Source organism: Chaetodon trifascialis, chromosome 11 (genome assembly GCF_039877785.1).
Source record: "Chaetodon trifascialis isolate fChaTrf1 chromosome 11, fChaTrf1.hap1, whole genome shotgun sequence".
Classification (NCBI taxonomy): domain Eukaryota; kingdom Metazoa; phylum Chordata; class Actinopteri; order Chaetodontiformes; family Chaetodontidae; genus Chaetodon; species Chaetodon trifascialis.
In genome coordinates, this window is record NC_092066.1 from 21,431,142 (window position 1) to 21,449,668 (window position 18,527).

The following is an 18,527-nucleotide window of genomic DNA, read 5'->3' on the forward strand; positions in this document are numbered from 1 at the left end:
GCCTGAAGCAAGCCTGTGGCTTCCCTTTTTCTATTATTATAGCTTATGTGTAGGACAAGAGAAGCTAATGGGTTCTCACACATCTCTTCAGAGCAAATTTTCAAGTAGCCATTAATTTTATAAATCACCTACATATTTGAAATCTAAATGGTTTCTTTCTCACCTTAAAAAATCCCAAAACATTTTCTTTGATGGTGTACAAACACTTAGAGGACACAACTGTGAGTCTGAGTTGTGTTGTTTACCATCACTGCATCTGGTTGATTCAAAGTATATGCATGTTGCAAAAACTATTTTAATGTATGATGAAGTCTGCCAAATGTTTTCATTTGTCTTCTTTCTTAATAATCTTTTTGTCTTCAACATGTCAAAAAAAATGTTTTAAAATGCCTTCCACAATTTCCCAGAACTCAAGCTGACATATTGTTTATTTTGACCGACCAGCAGTGCAAAACCCAAATATATTCAGTTTACTGTCATAAAACAGGAAGCAAATGCTCATGTTTTTGAGCTGAAACCAGCGAATGTTTGCCACTTCAGCTTGGAAAATGACTGAAATGATGAATCATTATCAAAATAGATGCCTGATCCACTAATTAATTAATCAACTAATTGCTTCAGCTCTAAATGCATCAGTTTTTGTCTACTCAAAGTCCACACAGTCAGCTTCCCAAGCATCCTTGATGAATTTGGACTGTACTCAGCTAAATATGGATTTAAATTGGAACAGTATTTGTGCTGTGACCGATGATTTTCACAAGTCCACAAGAACACATGCAGGCGGATTAAAAAAAAGACCTGTTGTGATCCTGTTAGATTTTGTCCTTAACTTTGTTCTTGAATCCGTTTAGTGAATGTGTCCACTGAGGACAGCAAGCTTTTATTGGACAGAGCTCACATTTTTCTTCTTTCCCAAACAGCATCTGAAGATACAATGTGTTTTTTGGGCAGGGGTAGAATGTCGATTGGCAATCCTCCCAGCAACAGGCAATAAACTGAGACAAAAATAACAAGGCCGCAAGGTGTTTCAATGTGATTAAAGCAACAAAGTCAAGAAAACTCCGGAGAACTCTTCCCCTTTAGATGTTTACCTCACGTGTCAATGCCTTGAGCTTTCAGCACGGTCAACGTTTCGTTCTCCCTGCAGTTTGAATAAACAACATTTACCTTGATGCTTCGTGAACAATAATTTTTATTATTTTGCCGCACAGTGAGCTCAACAAAGAGACTGTGCTGTGAATATTTTACACTTGCTCATAATTCATGTCCCTAACCCTACGCTCAAAACCAGTTTCAACGCTGTTGCACAGGGGGGTGGAAACACAGACTGTGGCGAGGAGAGGAATTAAACCCCCGTATCTGCAGCAGCAGTTATTGGGAAACAAGACAGATCTGTCCAGTTTGGGATGAACATTTAATTGGTTTTGGTATCCGGAGAGTGCTGAATCTCCCTGAACCTGTCTCCCCCCTCGCTGCTTTTCAGTCAGCTGAAGTCTTCTTCTCCTTTATCTCGATTCATATCTCTCCTCCTGCTCTCCTGATCGCTTCTTTTCTATCTCCATCTTGTTCCTTGTTGTTTCCTTTTGCTTCCGGGACAACTGTGTTACCAACTTGATGTACCTAGTAATTTTCCAGCTTGAAACAATAGTCGCAGACAGCGGTGGTCTTAGTGACACAGCCGCCATGACATTTTCTCATTGAACAGGCCCCCTTCTGAAACCAAATGCCAGGCGGACACCACGGGGCACAATTAGACTGCTTTACACTGGAGAGAGAGGGAGACAGTTACAGCTAGAACACACACACACACACACACACACACACACACACACACACACACACACACACACACACACACACACACACACACACACACACACACACTGCAACTTTGCTCCCCATGCAGCCCACCACTGTCCTGCAGTCATTTATTTTACTTTACTAATTGCTTTAATGGGGTTTTCAGGGGCCAGCCTGTTCCTGTACGCTAGTGGCTGCTCACTAACTCTCTATCTGTCTTCCCTCTGTCTCCATTTATAGGCTCAGAATGGAGCTGAATCTTCAGTAATGCAATCAGTTGACAAGGACGTGATTGTAGAACCTGCTCATTAAGACATAGTTAATTGTTGTCCTTTTCACCTAATTGCTTAACAAGCTGTGATTACTCACACATACACACGCATGCACAGCAATCTGTTCAGGCTGATATTGAGTGTTTCTGTCCAGTATGATGGACATAATGTAGAAGTTTGACAGGACTCATTTCTATTTCAAGACCTCAGAGGATCATGTTGGTGACTTTCTATATTTATTACAAATCACTTTCTATGGTTTCCGTTCATGTCTGTAGAGTATGGAAATCTTTAAACTCGACTTGAGCAGAGCACAGTGTGGATCAAATGTTGTCAAAGGAAACGCCACCAACTTTACACATAAATGACCGTTCGACTCAGCCTTGTGTCATGTCAGCGGTGGTTCAAGGGGTGTTTTTGAGCCGTGGTGGTGCTCCAAGACTTTTTCAAATTTGAAACAGAAAAGTTGCATTGCAAACCGGGGATTTTTTGGAGATTGACCCATACCAGGGACAGACTCCTGATATGTCAGCCATTGACCAGTCCTTTTGTTAATCTGTCTTTTGTGCTCATGAGCCCCCCAATTTATCTAAAGTCCAACGTTACACTGCTGGAATACTTCTTTAAACATTATCAAAAAGTAACAGCTGCATTTTGGAACATAAAAGAGCAAAACAGGCTGAAACTCTCTTAGCCTCCTTTACCACCTTAGAGTCATGTCCAACAGTATGGAGGATGAGAGCCAGAAGTACAGTCGAGCACTCAAAACAAAGCCCGGACTCAGATGCTGGGTTATTTTCTTTACAGCTGTAGTTGAAAAGTGTTTTCTTTTTACATTTTTAGATTTTATACATAAATATCTTCATGTATTTTGTAAAGTACCTTTTATTTGTCAAGTTTATAATTCAAAATGTAATAAGAAAATAGGCCTTTCCTTTTCACAATTAGTGGATGACACACTAATTTTACCAACCAATTTTACAAATGGCAGCACTTCAAAGTAGATATTTTGAAAGTTACTTATTACACTAACGCATTGCTTTTTGGTGGAAGTGGTCAGTAAAGTAATGTAGTTTGTAATGCAGTTTGTAATGATCTAACTAGTAACTGTGAATGATTACTGTTTTTTAGTAACTAGAGCAACACTGCTGATAATGGTAGACTGTATAGAACAATGGAGAGATTGTAAAGTATATGAACTGTTTCCAATGTGACATTTAACATCGTTATTATAATTCTACATTTACATTGAGACTTTTTTAAGTCCAGGCTTTAGTCCCCACAAAGAATAAATGGTAAATATCTACGTCTATCAAACTCCATATGTCCACTTGATACAGGCGGCTGTGGTTCAACAGGTAAAGCAGCTGTGCTATATACTGTAAATCCAGTCCATTTACCATCATAACACAGGCTCTCTGTTACAATGTGTAGATTTCCACACATCTCAGTTTTCTCACCAAAACTGAGACGATTATGACATTATCAGGGTTATTCTCTCAGATGTGATGAAGCTACCCCAGAGCCATGGAAGACATTAAACAGCTGTTTTCACAGTAGTACTCCTCATTACAAATAAACTGACCTTTTTGTGTAAAATCTCTGCAGTGCCCTTTGATATTGATAATTTGCACAAACTGCAGGGTATCAGTAACAATCTTCCAAGATACAGGATATCAGCTTTCCACAATCCAAGTGGCTGTCCCCACTCATCCTTCATAGCACACACACAGACACACACACACAGACACACCAACACCTTCTCATTCCCAGGTCATCAGATGCTGACACTTTGTCACAGCCCTCTGCTTCTCATACAGACACACAAGCCTTTCTAACATGTACTGAAAGTTAAGAAATGGTCACACTTGGGTCAGGTTTAGGAAAAGATCATATTTGGGTTAAAATAAATCTGTTTATGTCGGTAAGTTAATTAAGTTAAGTACGATATGTACATGATGTTATGTAAGTTAAGCAGTTTGGTTTCAAATAGGATATGAACCCATTTCCCATGGAAAAGATGTTTTCACTCTCCTCCTGACTGACTTTGGCATGAGTCCAACAACATCATGTGGTTCATTGATCTGATTGGGTGAAGTTGGCCCATGATAGATGGTTCATCCAATCACCAATCAGTTTTCATAGATGGCTTCCCAGATGGTTCAGTGTAAGAAACCATGGGCTGTGTCAGGTTACCGTCACTTTGCCCTGAGCGTCTAATTTTGGCGTGAATGGATTCACATTGAAGTTCATCAAAAGCCCAGTGCATCTCATACATATGCTGAAGGGTACCTTGTACATCTGTTTGAGATGCTAAGGCGTGTGACAAAGTGGTGGTATTTGATGCTTTGGAATTGAGGACCGTCTGGACACGCACACTCAACAACATGCATGCTCAGAGCCGCTGTGAATTTCAGTCCTGTGGACACTGACACATTGAGTTGATCAAGCTGATCTGTCTCATTTTCGCCACTCAGTTGATGGCCCACTTATCTCTGTGATTAAACCTGTGTTCAGTCAGTCTGCAGCCAAACAGCCGTGTAAACTGAGCCAATCCAAATTTGAATAAGGAAATGACTGGAGGCTGGAGCTTTGCATGTGCAGCATGTATTTGCCAGGATGTCATGATTGGTTTTGCCGTGCCATACAGGGAGGGAGAAGCAGACAAGTCAGATAAAGGAGAGCAGAAAACAAAGAAAAGGAGATTTCAGCCAGTGTAAGCTGGAGAGGTTTTTCACCGGGCTTCTTTGTGCTTTACAAAGTGGCTGGCCTATTGTGAAGCTATGGGTTCAGATTTGAAGTCAGATTGCATCTGGGTAAGAGATGGTGGTGCCTGCTTGTTCTTTGTGTGAGGTTTCACTAATGTTCACTTGTTTGATGGTTCACTTGCTTCTGTATAGCCTTTATTTTAAAGATAAAATATATTTAACATAGATGTGAAGAAGATAGTGAGCTAACAGGTAACATGCCACTCCAAGCTAACTGGCTTACTTAGTGACAGTTTGTGAGGTTCATCCTTCATAGTTTAGACTAGAAAGTATCTCTCCTTTGTGGAGCAGTTTATACATGGGCAAAGTTGTGGATGGACCAACACATCCAATATGGTGGTTTCCTCTATTTTGGACTCTCTGACTCTCCATTCCCTCCAATGTCAAGACTGTTTGCTTTTCGTTATTGGCTTTTGGCTCAAATTGTACATTACAACTAGTCATTTGGCAGACGCTTTTATCCAAAGTGACGAACATATGAATTCACACATCGGTGGCGAAGCATCGGGGGCAGATATTTTGGGGGGTTCAGTATCTTGGCCGAGGATGCTTCGTCATGTGGACTGCCGAGGCCAGACCGACCTTCTGATTGGCAGACGACTGCTCTACCTCCTGAGCTACAGCCGGCCCAAATTTTGTGTCAAAGCTGTGTGTCAGAGTTCCCAAAACCTGAATTTCACACGAGATTTGCATCAACCCTAGCCTCCACAAGTGAATCCACTGATGGTGACTATTCCCTTGAGGTGATCTCATTTCACTCTCAATGTTGGCTGTTGTGAACACTGGTCTGACTCGACCCTTACAGCACAGTGTAACATATTGTACACTGTTTGAATTTGTTTCTTAACAGTAACAAAATTCCACTTGGCTGTCACATTCTCAGCCTGTGCAAATGACATAGTAGCAACCAAAGAAGTGTGGGCTGTGTGTGTATTGGTGTGTGTGCTTGAACTTACTCCAAGTAGCGTGCTTTTTTGTCCCCATACACTCCTTAGATCCAATAGAATTTCACTGAGGCAGAACACATTGAGTGTGTAGCTGTGTGTGTTTGTGTGAAGGTATGAGTCTACTGTTTTGAGTGTGTGTGTGTGTGTGTGTTTGTGTGTGTGTGTGTGTGTGTGTGTGTGTGTGTGTGTGTGTGTGTGTGCACGCGCGCCTCCCTCCATCTTGCCTCCATTCCATCTTCTGTCTCTCCTGCCTCCCCTCCCCATCTCCTCAAAATCCCCCATTGCTTTTCAGTGATGGTGGCTGGGGGGTTGGGGGTGGAGGGTGCAGATGGTTTGGTCAGAGAGAGAGAGAGAGAGAGAGAGGTAAAGTGAGAGAGGCAGTGAGTGACTGGCGAGCGGCGGGCTTTTTTGGCAGGGTCAGCCGGTGGGAGGGCCCATTGTGATGCAACGTTGCATAAATAATGCCACGGGGCTTCTAAATGCTCCGTTACCATGGGGACCTTTGTGCCTCAGTGAACAGTGTGTGTGTGTGTGTGTGTGTGTGTGTGTGTGTGTGTGTGTGTGTGTGTGTGTGTGTGTGTGTGTGTGTGTGTGTGTGTGTGTGTGTTCATGGCCCCTCAGGAGGGAGAGAGAAAGAGACATAGACATAGTGACAGAGAGAGAGAGGCTGAGTTGCAGTCAGCTCAAGTGACACTTGTAGTCTCTCTCTCTCTCTCTCTCTCTCTCTCTCTCTCTCTCTCTCTCTCTCTCTCTGTCTTTCTTTCTGTCTCTCTATCGCTTGCTGTGTTTGACCCAGGACAGATGAGTGTTTGTAGGAGGGAGAGCGAGCGCTGCTGTTGCTTTTTGACCAGAGTGGAGCAAAGGAAAGCTGGCTGCTCTGTGATTTTATGTCTCTCTGTGAAGTATGGTCCATGTGAAGGTATGTGTGCTCACCTTCTTTTTCCCCTCTTTTTCTTTTCTTGCTGCTTTTTGACACCAGCACCTTTCAGAATGCATTCCATCATGGTGCCTCCTCCTCTGCAGTAACAGGTGTCTGCCTGTCAGCCCTGAATTGGAGGGAGCAGAGATCGGAGGGGCATCAGGGGAAAAGGAGGGAGCGCTGGCTTTTGTTTGGATGTTTTCAAGAAGCCTTACAGCCGAATTCTCACGGCTCGCCATCCAGCTAGTTAGTCATCTTGCTGAGCCTCTATCTCAGCTGTAAGTTAGGAACTCCAAACAAGCAAACAAACAGAAAAAATAAGGCATTTCATCTTTTTCTTCATCTGCTCGGGAGATATTACCTCAAAGTAGGTTGTTTTTTTTTTCCTGTGCTTTCATTCCTTTACATCAGCTGATGAGGGTGTCTGGATTGATCTAACTGCAAGAAGTCCGACCACACAGGGGAAAACATGCAGTGGTGTTTGAGATGTAAATAGAAGCACAGCCTCTTAGCTCTGTGTGATGGAATTTCTTGCCGCTCTTGAGTAGCTTTGTAGCAAGTGGCTGGTTTTTGTTTGCATCAAAGGATTACGGCTTTTATCTTCAAATTAGCCTTTAAGTGATGAGATCGTAGACACTAAAATCATCCATGTGTTTCTTGCAGATTATTGGCTCTGTGCTCAAACGTTAACAAACACTGTGATGATTGACCGAGGACACTAAATGCTAAAAAGGCAATAGCATTTTTATTTCACAGCTTTTTTTGTGTCCATTTCAAAAATGATTTATCGTTGGCTCAGTAGATACGGCCAGCTCAGCACAGCTGATGGAGCCAGGTGACTTTTCATGACCATTTCTGTTGAGCAGCTATATTTTCATCGCAGTGCAGAGTGAACACATCTATGCATCATCATGTTGAAGTTGTGTAAACAGGGAAGAGTCTGCATGTCGCTCTTTATTCACACTTGAGAGACTTCACAGCGGTGTGTGTGTGTGTATGTGTTTGTGTGAGCAGAAGTTACATATAGCGCTTTACAGCAGAACATATATTATGCTGTCTGGCAGTTGCAAGAAGCACTTAACTGTCTTATTAAGTCAATAGGAAATGTGCGCATAACCTGCAGAATCCACGCAAATGCATTTATGTTGTTTGTGAATGCTTCTGTGCACGTGTGCAGGTATGCCTGTGCATGTGCATGTGTGGTCGACATGGTTCTGTGCATGTGTGTGTGTGTCGGTGTGTGTGTGTGTGTGCCCTGTATCTGTGTCCAGTTCCCATTAATAACAATGAAGTATAATAATAAAGAAGATGGTGCATAATTACAGGGAAATTAGCAATTTGATTTGTTAATTATTTATATTAATGATTCATTCTAATCAAATTGTATCATTATGTTGGAAAGCCTGGAGTTGCCTCAGGCATCATCAGTGTTTAAGCTCCCACGAACCAGCGCTCTGCTCTTCATCGGTATTCTTAAGCTTTAAACACACATTGTGTAATCACTTTAAATAAGATGAATGTGGTGTCTTACTGGGAAATGTATTTTTGCCATGATATTTTGAGGCCATTTCAGATGTTAAATCAAGTATAAAGTTCAGTTGTTTCTATGCGTCGATGCAAACAGAGAAGTCAGACTTTTTATTCATTTTTAATACCATGCGATCGCTTTGTGAACGTATGGAGCTTCACTTGGCTGGAAAGTTATGCAACAGGTCGTTTGTCAGGCACATTTACTGTTTCAGCATGACATGGTTCAGTGTGTTGTGTAGTCTTATTTCCCTTATAAAAATGACACATAAATAAGAACTAAATATAATGCATGCATAATATACGTGCTTGTGTCACTTCGAAGATACTTACGCAGAGAATGACTGTTGTGTGCAATTTCACTGAAAACTTAGACCAAATGAAATCCAGTATTTCTCTTCACCTACAAATCAAACATTTAAAGTGTTCTAGCCTTTAGATGAGCTCAGACCTCTTTCAGAGTGACTCCTCTGTATTCATATACTGCCAGCATCCATTGAATATATCATTGATTTGAATATATCACCCATTGTGACATAATTTATTAAAATTCCATCACTTTCACCATCTGGAAACTGCCCAGAACACTGCCAAAAAACAATTTAAGATTTATATTTTAGGACCAGCTCTCCACTGTATAGGCACTGTATGCTCTTCACGTGATTTGAAACAATCCACAATACAGTTGGGTTCCTTTGTTTTCTTTTTGCACAAATTGGTAAAATCAGTTATGTTTAATCAGCTGTAATGATCGCAGCAGCAGCAGACACAAATACTATAATCAGCTGTTGGTTTGTTTGCGTATCAGTTAATTAGTAGTTATTCATCACACTTTGATTAGCATAAATTAAGCATAAACACAATGGGCCTCATGGAAGAACTGCTCATAGGAACAAATCTGTTCCTATGAGGACACACAAGTGATTCCAGAGGACCTGTCGCATTCGCCAATTTTCTTTTATCTATACGCAAAATACAGTTGTTTAATGTACAGATAGTCTTCCTTTCTACACTTATTTCTTTTCAGAATTTTAATGCCTTCATATAGATGTTAGATGTTAAGAAAACGGTCGTACTGCTTCATTGTTTTCAAGGTGAACACTCATTTTACCACTGCCAGCAGTGCTCAGTGTATTATGTTTTTTTCTACTGATTCCAACTGTCTCCGCTGAGCTCTGCAGCATATAAGCCTTATTTTAACTCTTGGCTGGCACTGGCCTGCAAATAGAGAGACCAAGCAGCCTGGCGGCATATAGCAGCTTGAAGGTGTCTGCTATGCTAATGACCAAGTCTCTTGAAAGCACATCTTCTCATGAACAGGTGGCATTCATTTAAGATGAAACGAGAAACGAAAAGCAAGTTTGTTTATTTTGGACTGTTTGGTGAATCAGACTTGGAACAATTCTACGCGTGAGCCTCATAAAAAAAAGTAGTCAAGATTTAGGTTAAGAAAATGAAAATGTTCTCGCATGAGACCGTTTCCCTCCACCTGTTTGACTGTCCATTATCCCTACAGTTTGTGCATAAATACACCTGAGATTAAAAAACAGATGAAGTTTTCAAAAATGTTTACTCTTGGATGAGTTGAAAAGGTAAATGATAAAAGCAGAATCAAAACTGAAAACAGATCAAGCAAATTAAGCATGAAGCATGTGGCTGAAGCGTCCACTGTGACTGTAACCGTCCTCAAACGTACAGGTTAAACAAGGTTAAAAAAAAAAAAAAAATTCCCCTTTGTTTTCTTTTAAGTACATCAACTCCTAATTTCGCACCCTAATTTCTGCAGTGGTTTAATGGGACCCAACTTGAGAATTAGCGCCACCAACTGTTTGTCTCTATAAACAGTATCACAGTAAAGGATGGAAATTGCACACAAATTCAAATTTTCTTTTTCAAATGAGGCAAAAGAAGGGAGAACTTTTAGAAATGTGCTCCTCCTCTTCCAAGAATTTAGGCGCCTTTAACAGTAACACCAATATGTGTTGATTCACACTAACCTCCAGCATCCAAGGTTTTATTTACGAGTTTGAACAGCAATAATTTCAGTAACTAAGCATTGCCTTGTCCACAGATGACTAAATTACTCATATTCAACAATTCTCAAAGAGCTTAGCTTAAATGGAACTACATTATGTATTTAAACATTCAGTGCATACTGTATGCGTGGCATCAGATTTAGGCCATGCATTTTCAAATTAAGAGGGTAGTGACATCTAGTAATGGGGTGATTTTTTGGGGGGTGCTACACTGCAGCTACAGATTGCATGTTCAGATGGAGCGATGGGACTGACAGCTTCTTCTATTCCTCCCAACGCTATCCTGCCACTAGCAGCATGCAAATCCATACAGTTAGAGTGATTTATAGATGATTGTTCAGGCATCAGACTCAACCTTTCATGTGAACCTGACACACTCTGTCACAAAATAACCAAATTCTTCTCCCAAACCACTCCAACACTTCATCTGTTTCAGGAGTTTCCTAGCAGCAGAGTAACAAATGTCACGTTTGTGATGGCTTTAGTTTGGTGTCACAGTTTTGCGACATATCAGACTCTTCTCAGCGAATGTCTGGCAGTGTGAAACTGGCAGACACAGTGATGTCTGGCTTGTTCTCCCACCACAGACAGCAGAGTCCATTTCACAACAATTAAAAATGTGACAGAGACAACGGAGCCAAAATAATGTTCAGGATGACTGTAAAAGTGGCAGTAAATAAATAGACAGAATGTTTTGACACATTTCTCTCTCTCTCTCTCTCTCTCTCTCTCTCTCTCTCTCTCCAGGAGTTGCAGTTTGAACGTCTGACCAGGGAGTTGGAAGCCGAACGACAGATTGTTGCCAGTCAGCTGGAGAGATGCAAGCTTGGCTCTGAGACTGGAAGCATGACTAGCATCAGGTGTGTGTGTGTGTGTGTGTGTGTGTGTGTGTGTGTGTGTGTGTGTGTGTGTGTGTGTGTGTGTGTGTGTGTGTTTCTGTTTCTCTCACACCCGTCAGATCCTCTTCTGTACACTCTACCTGTGTGTGTCAGCTGTGCTCTTGCAGGTGACTGGCTTTACAGCTGGTCAAATTAGAGGTATGCTCCTTGATCTGTGTCCAGATTTCATCTGTATGGTTCAAACCATGGTTCAAAAACGTTGTTGATTAGCTTTGGAAGTCAGCGAGAGAGAGTGACCTCCCTGCATTCTTTCAGTGCACCAGATCGTGTTCCTTCTCCCGTACCCATGCACCTGCTGGAGTAGTTTTGGTAGAGCTGCAGCGTGCATTTATATTGTTGCTTGGTGCATTGTTATCAGTTTAAGTTGCATTTCAAAACCTGTAATGCTGCCAAGGAGTGCACATTCAAAGAAACTATGTGTAGCATTTGTCTTTAATAAGTAATTGCAATAATTTGAGACACAGTCACAGTTTAAGTTAAGTTTAATTGTGGGAAGAACTAGTCATCACTACATGTAAATAACTCTCAGTTCTCAGTCAGAACTACCGAGCTTGTTACTATAACATACCGTCCAATTTAAAGCAGCATGAATAGATATTCTTGACTACTTGTGTACAACCTGTAAACACAGAGTTGACACATTATCACCTCATCAGGTTGTTATGGCAATGTGTTACAGTAGCAAACAATTACCTAATTACCTATCCAGCAGACAGCGAGCAACATTGGCAGTATTATTTGTTTCTGACCACCTACGACCACCAAATATTCTCACTCTTTTTGCTCTGTTTTGGTCTCCACCAACTCCTGAGGGAAATATCCATTTTGCAGTGTTTTACAATATGAGAGAACTTACTATCAACTTTTCATACAGCTTTATTCCAGTAATTGTGTTCACTGTACAGTACCTGACCTCATTATAAGAACACATATTAGCTCTCGCTTTTATCATCACTCGTCCTGCTTGTCAAAATTAACATGCAGAATAACAAGAGGCAGCTAAAGAGGGCATGAAGCGATTGAGGTTGCAATCACAAAGCTCAAGGATGGTAACGTCTCATGAACCTCATTGTATGTCCACGGCATGCTGTGAGAAAGGATATAGATCTGTCAGAAACTCAGCGGCAGATTAAAGTCTATTGACGGGATCTAGTTGCCGTCCTGAAGCTCTTAACTGCACACAAACTACACATACTGTAGCATCTTTAAGCACAGAGGCGCATGAGGAATGAATGGAGATCAGTTTGTGGCAGAAGGATTAGAACTTCAAAGAAATCTGATGTCAGATTGACACTTCTGATTCTAACAGAGTAAATCTGGATTTGATGTGGTCATGTGACTGACTTATGATTGAATCATTTCTCATATAAGAAATGGATGCTTCAGTATGGGTTGTTATGTAACCTGCATTATAGTGTTGCAGCCAAAAATGTGATACTTGGAGCTAAAGTGTCATGATTAAAAATCCACATGTTTCTGCATGTTGCATTTGCCAGAAACAGAAATGACCATCTGTCATGCTAACATACAAACCTAATCTCTTGAAATCTCACTCATTTTCACATTGTGTGTGACATGTCCCAGAATACCTTTTTTGCAGCAGCAGCGGCAGCAGCATTAGGGAGCAAAATTACTTCCTTTTTGCTGCAAAATTGTGCCAACTCTGTCTGTATAGCACTCCAGTTTGATCAAAGCAGCTGCTTTTGGTAATTTAAATGAATTTTGGCTCAGGTCTAATGGCCCAAATCAAATCCTCAGCATTGCAAACATGACATGCTATTTATTATCCATTAAAAACGGCAATTACTCCTTGCAAAGAATCAAACAATGTGCACCTGTCACAGGCGTCCATTCGTCTGTTCAGGGTCTTCGTTTTTGTGGTGAGAGGAAGTAAATGGTACACAATGTGAAGAGATTGTCATATTATCTGCCGCTGATTGAGTTTGGCCCCGAGCCTCATCAGTGCTCTGAGCTCGAAGAACACATTCTACACATTCCATACCAGTCCCAATGTGAAAACAGCACTCCTGACACAATAGTGTTAATGCACTTAGCCTGCCTCTCCGGACAAAGTAACACGATTAAAGCCCCTGTCTCCATTTCTCTGCCTCACACACACACACACACACACACACACACACACACACACACACACACACACATAAATAAACGCACACAATCCATCATCTTTCCTCCTCTTTGATTCCGTTAAGCGAGCGGGGATTCCATCCGTCTCGAAACTAATTACTCATCTGCCGGCATTGTAATTCTCATTTCAATTTGAGGGGTGGACCAACAAAGAGTAGAGAGATGGTCTAAAACCAATTCATTCACGAGAATAATTAACTGGTGCATGCATTTGGCTCCTCGATGCTGTCACAGGGCTGCATTTAAAACTGCCGCAACATGGGAGATGGAAGAGGTGTGGAGTCCAAAAAAACACGTCTTCCACTTCATCACCCAGCTGCACGCAGACGGAATAAAGGCTGTCGTATTTTTAACTCAACCGGATGGGTTTATTATTTAGTGAGGACCAGAGCGTCTTCTGGATTACACTGTCTTCCATTGCTTTTTATAGGCCATCCAATTTGTTTGACTCGGAGGTAATTACCAAATGGACAAATGGTTTGGCAAAACACACAAGTCCACTAAGGCAATATGCTGGAGGTTTGTAGTGCCTAAAGCATGGAGGATTTATTGTTCCATTACATCTGAAACATTAGTATTGTTGCTGTTCTGAGTAGTTTTATTCATCACTGCTTGTCCCGGTGAACAGAAGGGGCAACATTTAATCGGCAGTTACAATACATGTACTGGAATTCATCTTGGCTGCATTTGTGGCGAGGCACATTGACACTGTGCACAGCAATGAAACCAGCAGCTTGAATATATTTCCATCCATTTAAACTACTTTAAATTCAAGTTGTTGCTGTGTTTTGAGTTTACTGCTTTTGTCATTTTAATGTGCGTTACTTTCTTGGTTTATTTGTGTACCTAGTTAGCATAAGTATGTTAGCATGGCCCAGACACATTTTGGAAGTTACATTTTTTCTGGTTCTAAAACCAGATTCTTCAATTTCAGTGCAGTAATCAGGTCATTTCTCACCACTAGCAAGAGCTAATTTATTGGTGTTGCGTGGGTTAAGTTTCTGATGCTAGCTACCATTTCTTGTGTTAGCTAGCAAGTGCTGTCAGTTGTCTAGTAAAAAAAACCCCAAAACAAAACAAAAAACAGCCAAGAAAAGTCTTCGATACAAATATAGTTGTACTTGAAATATATATATATATATATATACATATGTGTGTGTGTGTGTGTGTGTGTGTGTGTGTGTGTGTGTATGTTTGTGTGTGTATGCACACTATTTCCAGCAAGTTATGTTGGTTCAAAATGCTGAAAATATCCAAATACTGTCAGTTCTCAGGATGTTGTGGGTTTTGTTCCCAGTGGATATGCATGAATCCTCTGCTGTTTGTAAATGGGACAACTGGAGAGTCCAGTTACTTTTGCTTCCTGGAGAACATTATATGAACAAAGAATGAAAGTTCATACCTCACCTTGGAAACAGTGGAAACAACACGAGGTCCACTTATTAGATTAGTTTCCTGAGCTATGGTGAGTTTATTTTTAGCCTATATTACACTAGTTGTTTCTTCTCAACTCATAATGATCGAAAAGTTCTGACCTTTGAATCACCTCTTAAATCTATCGTTATGAGGATGATACTATCTTAAGACAGTTCAGGTTTGCATCTGTAATAATATCTAATATGTCCAATGTGAAACTGCTCTGGCCAGGAAGCATGTGTTGGTGTTCTTTTCGCATCCAGGCTTATTGGCTCTCCCACAGGAGCAGCTCTACTTTCTACTCCCAGACAAACCACAGGTTCATAGACTGAGACACAGGACATGTAATATAACCAGTGTTGTAATGACCAGGGACAATACAATGGCTGTGTGGGGCTGTCAGACACCTTGATCCCTGTGCTAGATAGAAAGTAGGAAGGAGTGTTTTTCATGGGGTTGTCCTGTATTAACTTCAGAAATGGAACTTACTGAAAATACAGATTTTTTGTGAAGGCAATCCCCAAAACCAATTAATGTGAGTTATGCACCAAATCTTCCTGTGGTTTTCAGTTAGAGGTTCTTTCATTGACTCTCTTTGTCTTTGATAGTTGGATGTGACTACTCTATTGAAAAGCAAGCAATGAAGTTACCGAAATGATGAAAATCTGTCCCCAGACAGACAGGTTAAACCACACAAAAGTTGAATTATGAATCCGTGTTAAGTGCAGCGGGTGCTGGCAGCTCAGGAATCCTGTTGTGTTGTGGAAGATAAAGACTTTCAGAGGTGCTAATGAGCTCTTCAGCTCTGCCTTTGTTTCCAGTTTTAATCAGTCACCACAGGTCAGAGTGTCTGCCACGACATATGCTGCTGCTTTATCACTTCAAAAAGCACAAATCCACTGTGTGAATGTGTGTGTGTGTGCATGCATGTGTGTGTGTTGCCCTATCAGTCAAACTGAGACAATTTGTTTGTGTCTGGAAAGAAGAGTGTGACATATGTTGCCTCATCGGTTAAAGGACCCTTCTGCCTTAAATGTCATGGTTGCAAATGATACTGTGGTAGTTCTCCTGTGCTTACATGACATAAGAGGTGGGCAAGAATGGATGAAAAAGTAAATTACCATGATTATAGTTGTATTGTATATGTCATTTTTCCCCACTGTAGCACTGTTCTTTTCTATTTGTCATGTAACCTCAATAACCAGCCACATCCTTTCACTCAAGTCTCTGCGGTGGCTTTGGCAGTTAAAATAAATAGTCTTTAGGTTGCGTTAGCCTGTATTTGTTATCAATTTGTGTTCAGTATTTCACTGACAGTAACATATTTCATAACTGGTTAGCCAAAATGAAGTGGCTAAAATGCCTACTCTATTCTTTTCATGCCAGCTCTGACTGAATTTGAGTATTTACTTTTGTGCCACTGGCAGACCTGCCCCCTCTACTCCTCCTCCTCGCCTTCTTCTGTTATTCAGTTCCCCCACCATTCGCTTTTATAGTCTCTTCTCTTATTAGCTCACTCTCTCATGTCTTTTCACATTTTTTTCTAATCTGTCTGTTTTCATTCCTCTTCACCATCTTTGTCTGACCTCTCTCAGAGGTGTCAACCGTCTATCTGAGCTAAACACAAAGTTGGATTGCCAGTGCAGCACAGTTAAGGGTTATTACTTTGAGCCCTGTAGCGGTTTCATCTGGGTTTGATTGTACATATAAAAACATTCTGACCAGTCAGACTTGCTCAGAGCATCGTTTTGGTGCATTTTTAAACCGACCCTGGAGCGGTTGGTTGACTCTGATCTCACCCAGTTCCATTATGTTATCAGTCTCTGATTTGGAAGTTAAAAGAAACAGAATAATCTGTATACAGTATAAGAAGGGAGGAAGCACCCTAGAGAATGAGAGCAGTATCTCTCCCCTTTGGCGTAGCTCACTAGTGTTTGCCTGCTCCCTGGCTGCAGCCCCTTTATCTAATCATCCAGGTTGACCTCTGACAGTGAGCACACACCCAGTAGATACAGATATCTGAGCTCTGGTGGCACCGTGGTGGCCACTCCACTCTGCTGGCCGACGAATAGGCGGCCGGCTATTTGTCTGCCCCCTTCGGCTGTGCATATTTGCCACATTTGTGTGGTAATCGGATGTGTGGCTGCGTGTTTGTCTGGCTGCTGAGTGAGTGTGTGTATGTTAGTGTGTGCATAAGCATTGGCTGTAACCGCAGCACCCGGCGAGACCCACTGACACTCGTCTGGTGGGAAAATGGGACCCGTCTATGAGCCCAGTGAGGGCCCATTAACCAGAAGCTGTCAGGGTGCTCGACTGCCAGCTTAGACACAAGCAGTGTGTCTCTGCGTCTGCCCCTCCTCAGCACACATACACTAACAGAGACTGTGCAGCTTTACTGAGAACTGCTATCTGTTTTTATCAAACTGAAAAACTCTTTTCAAAGGAAGGTCCGTAATAGTCCTTTGAAGGAAACAATTTCTCCCAGTGAGGCAATCTGAAGCATCACAGAACATTTCCAGCGAATATCAGGCCTGTCAGACAACAAATGATGTTCTTTTACAACCAAGGTTTTATTGTTGAGTAAATTGTTTTTGTAGCCAATGGGAATGATGTCTAAAACGACAAAAAGTAATTTACCTTTAACTCATCAAAGAGAGCTGTCCATCCTGTATAAACTGATACTCCTTCACCTATTCACACATTATCTTTTTGCCCTACATTGGCAATATTTGTCCAATGATAACAAAAATCTGCAAAATTCTGATGGTGCAAGAATAATCAGTCTGACAGCTCCTTGAATCCTGTAAGTCATGGACATTAGACTGATCTGAACAGTTCTATCTGACCAAACTCAAGCAGGCTCATCGATGTTAAGATGTAGAATAGACTAAATTAGGGCAAAGCAGACATCCAACCAAAACTGGAAAATTGTGACTGGCCTCAATTCATCATCAACAGATTACATCATATGAAGCACATTCCAACAGGCAGCGCTAAGGTGTGGATGAAGCATCACTATATCCTCTCCACAACCCCACAAAGAAACTAACAAACATAACCCTGTGTGATTTCCGTTACTCGGCTGCCATCGCTCCCATTCTCCAGTTGCCATAGCGAGTTTCTGTGCAATAGAATCAAATGTGGCTCACGTCAGTTGTATTTGCATGTTTTCAGCATCAAATGATCTTGTCAAGTGCAACAAAAGTAGTAAAAATAAGAAAGTGGTGAGTTGGAACAGTGAGTGAACAGGCAGTGGTGGAGACACCACCTGTGGCAGGCTGCTGTAGTTCCTGCTAGCAATGTTCCCAAGTTGGGTCGTGGTCCATTACCTCCCACAGCACGGTCCTCTGTGGTTAGGGTTAGGTTTTAGGTAGGGTTATGGTTAGAAGTTGCAGAGATAACTGGTTGGGGTTTGGGTAAGGATGGGCTTAAGCATCTCAGGCACCAGACTTAGGCTCAGGCCGATGTAAGGACAAACACAAATCAACACAATACCAGCTGGCACCCCATTAGTTCCTGATGTACTTGACCTGCCCCTGGTCTTCACCTGGGTCCTATCTACCCATCCTATTAGAGTGATGAATTTTTTAACATAAAAACTGCCATCGTTGCTAGTGTGTAATACTTTGATCCAATAGTGATTCAAGTGTTGCTGTTACACGTCCTGCGACCTTGCTTCATATATTCATTTCTTTACTACAAACTCCATAGCTCTAACAACACATTAATTACAGCCGCAGCAAGAAAAACTATCTGATGCTACATATGCTCGTTCCACACGACATATAGAAATAT

General features: G+C 41.4%; 1 protein-coding gene across 8 annotated transcripts in view; it reads left to right on the top strand.

The window, feature by feature from the left end:
* The window catches only part of ctnnd2b (catenin (cadherin-associated protein), delta 2b), a 165,046-nt gene that overhangs the window by 46,246 nt on the left and 100,273 nt on the right, over positions 1-18,527 (top strand). For 7 of the 8 annotated variants that reach the window (XM_070973592.1, XM_070973594.1, XM_070973596.1 and 4 more), the window contains exon 3: positions 11,017-11,129. In XM_070973592.1, the coding sequence (XP_070829693.1) occupies positions 11,017-11,129 (113 nt within the window). Of the gene's footprint in view, positions 1-6,595; positions 6,707-11,016; positions 11,130-18,527 lie in introns of those variants that run through there. The other variant, XM_070973598.1, reaches the window with a different exon arrangement.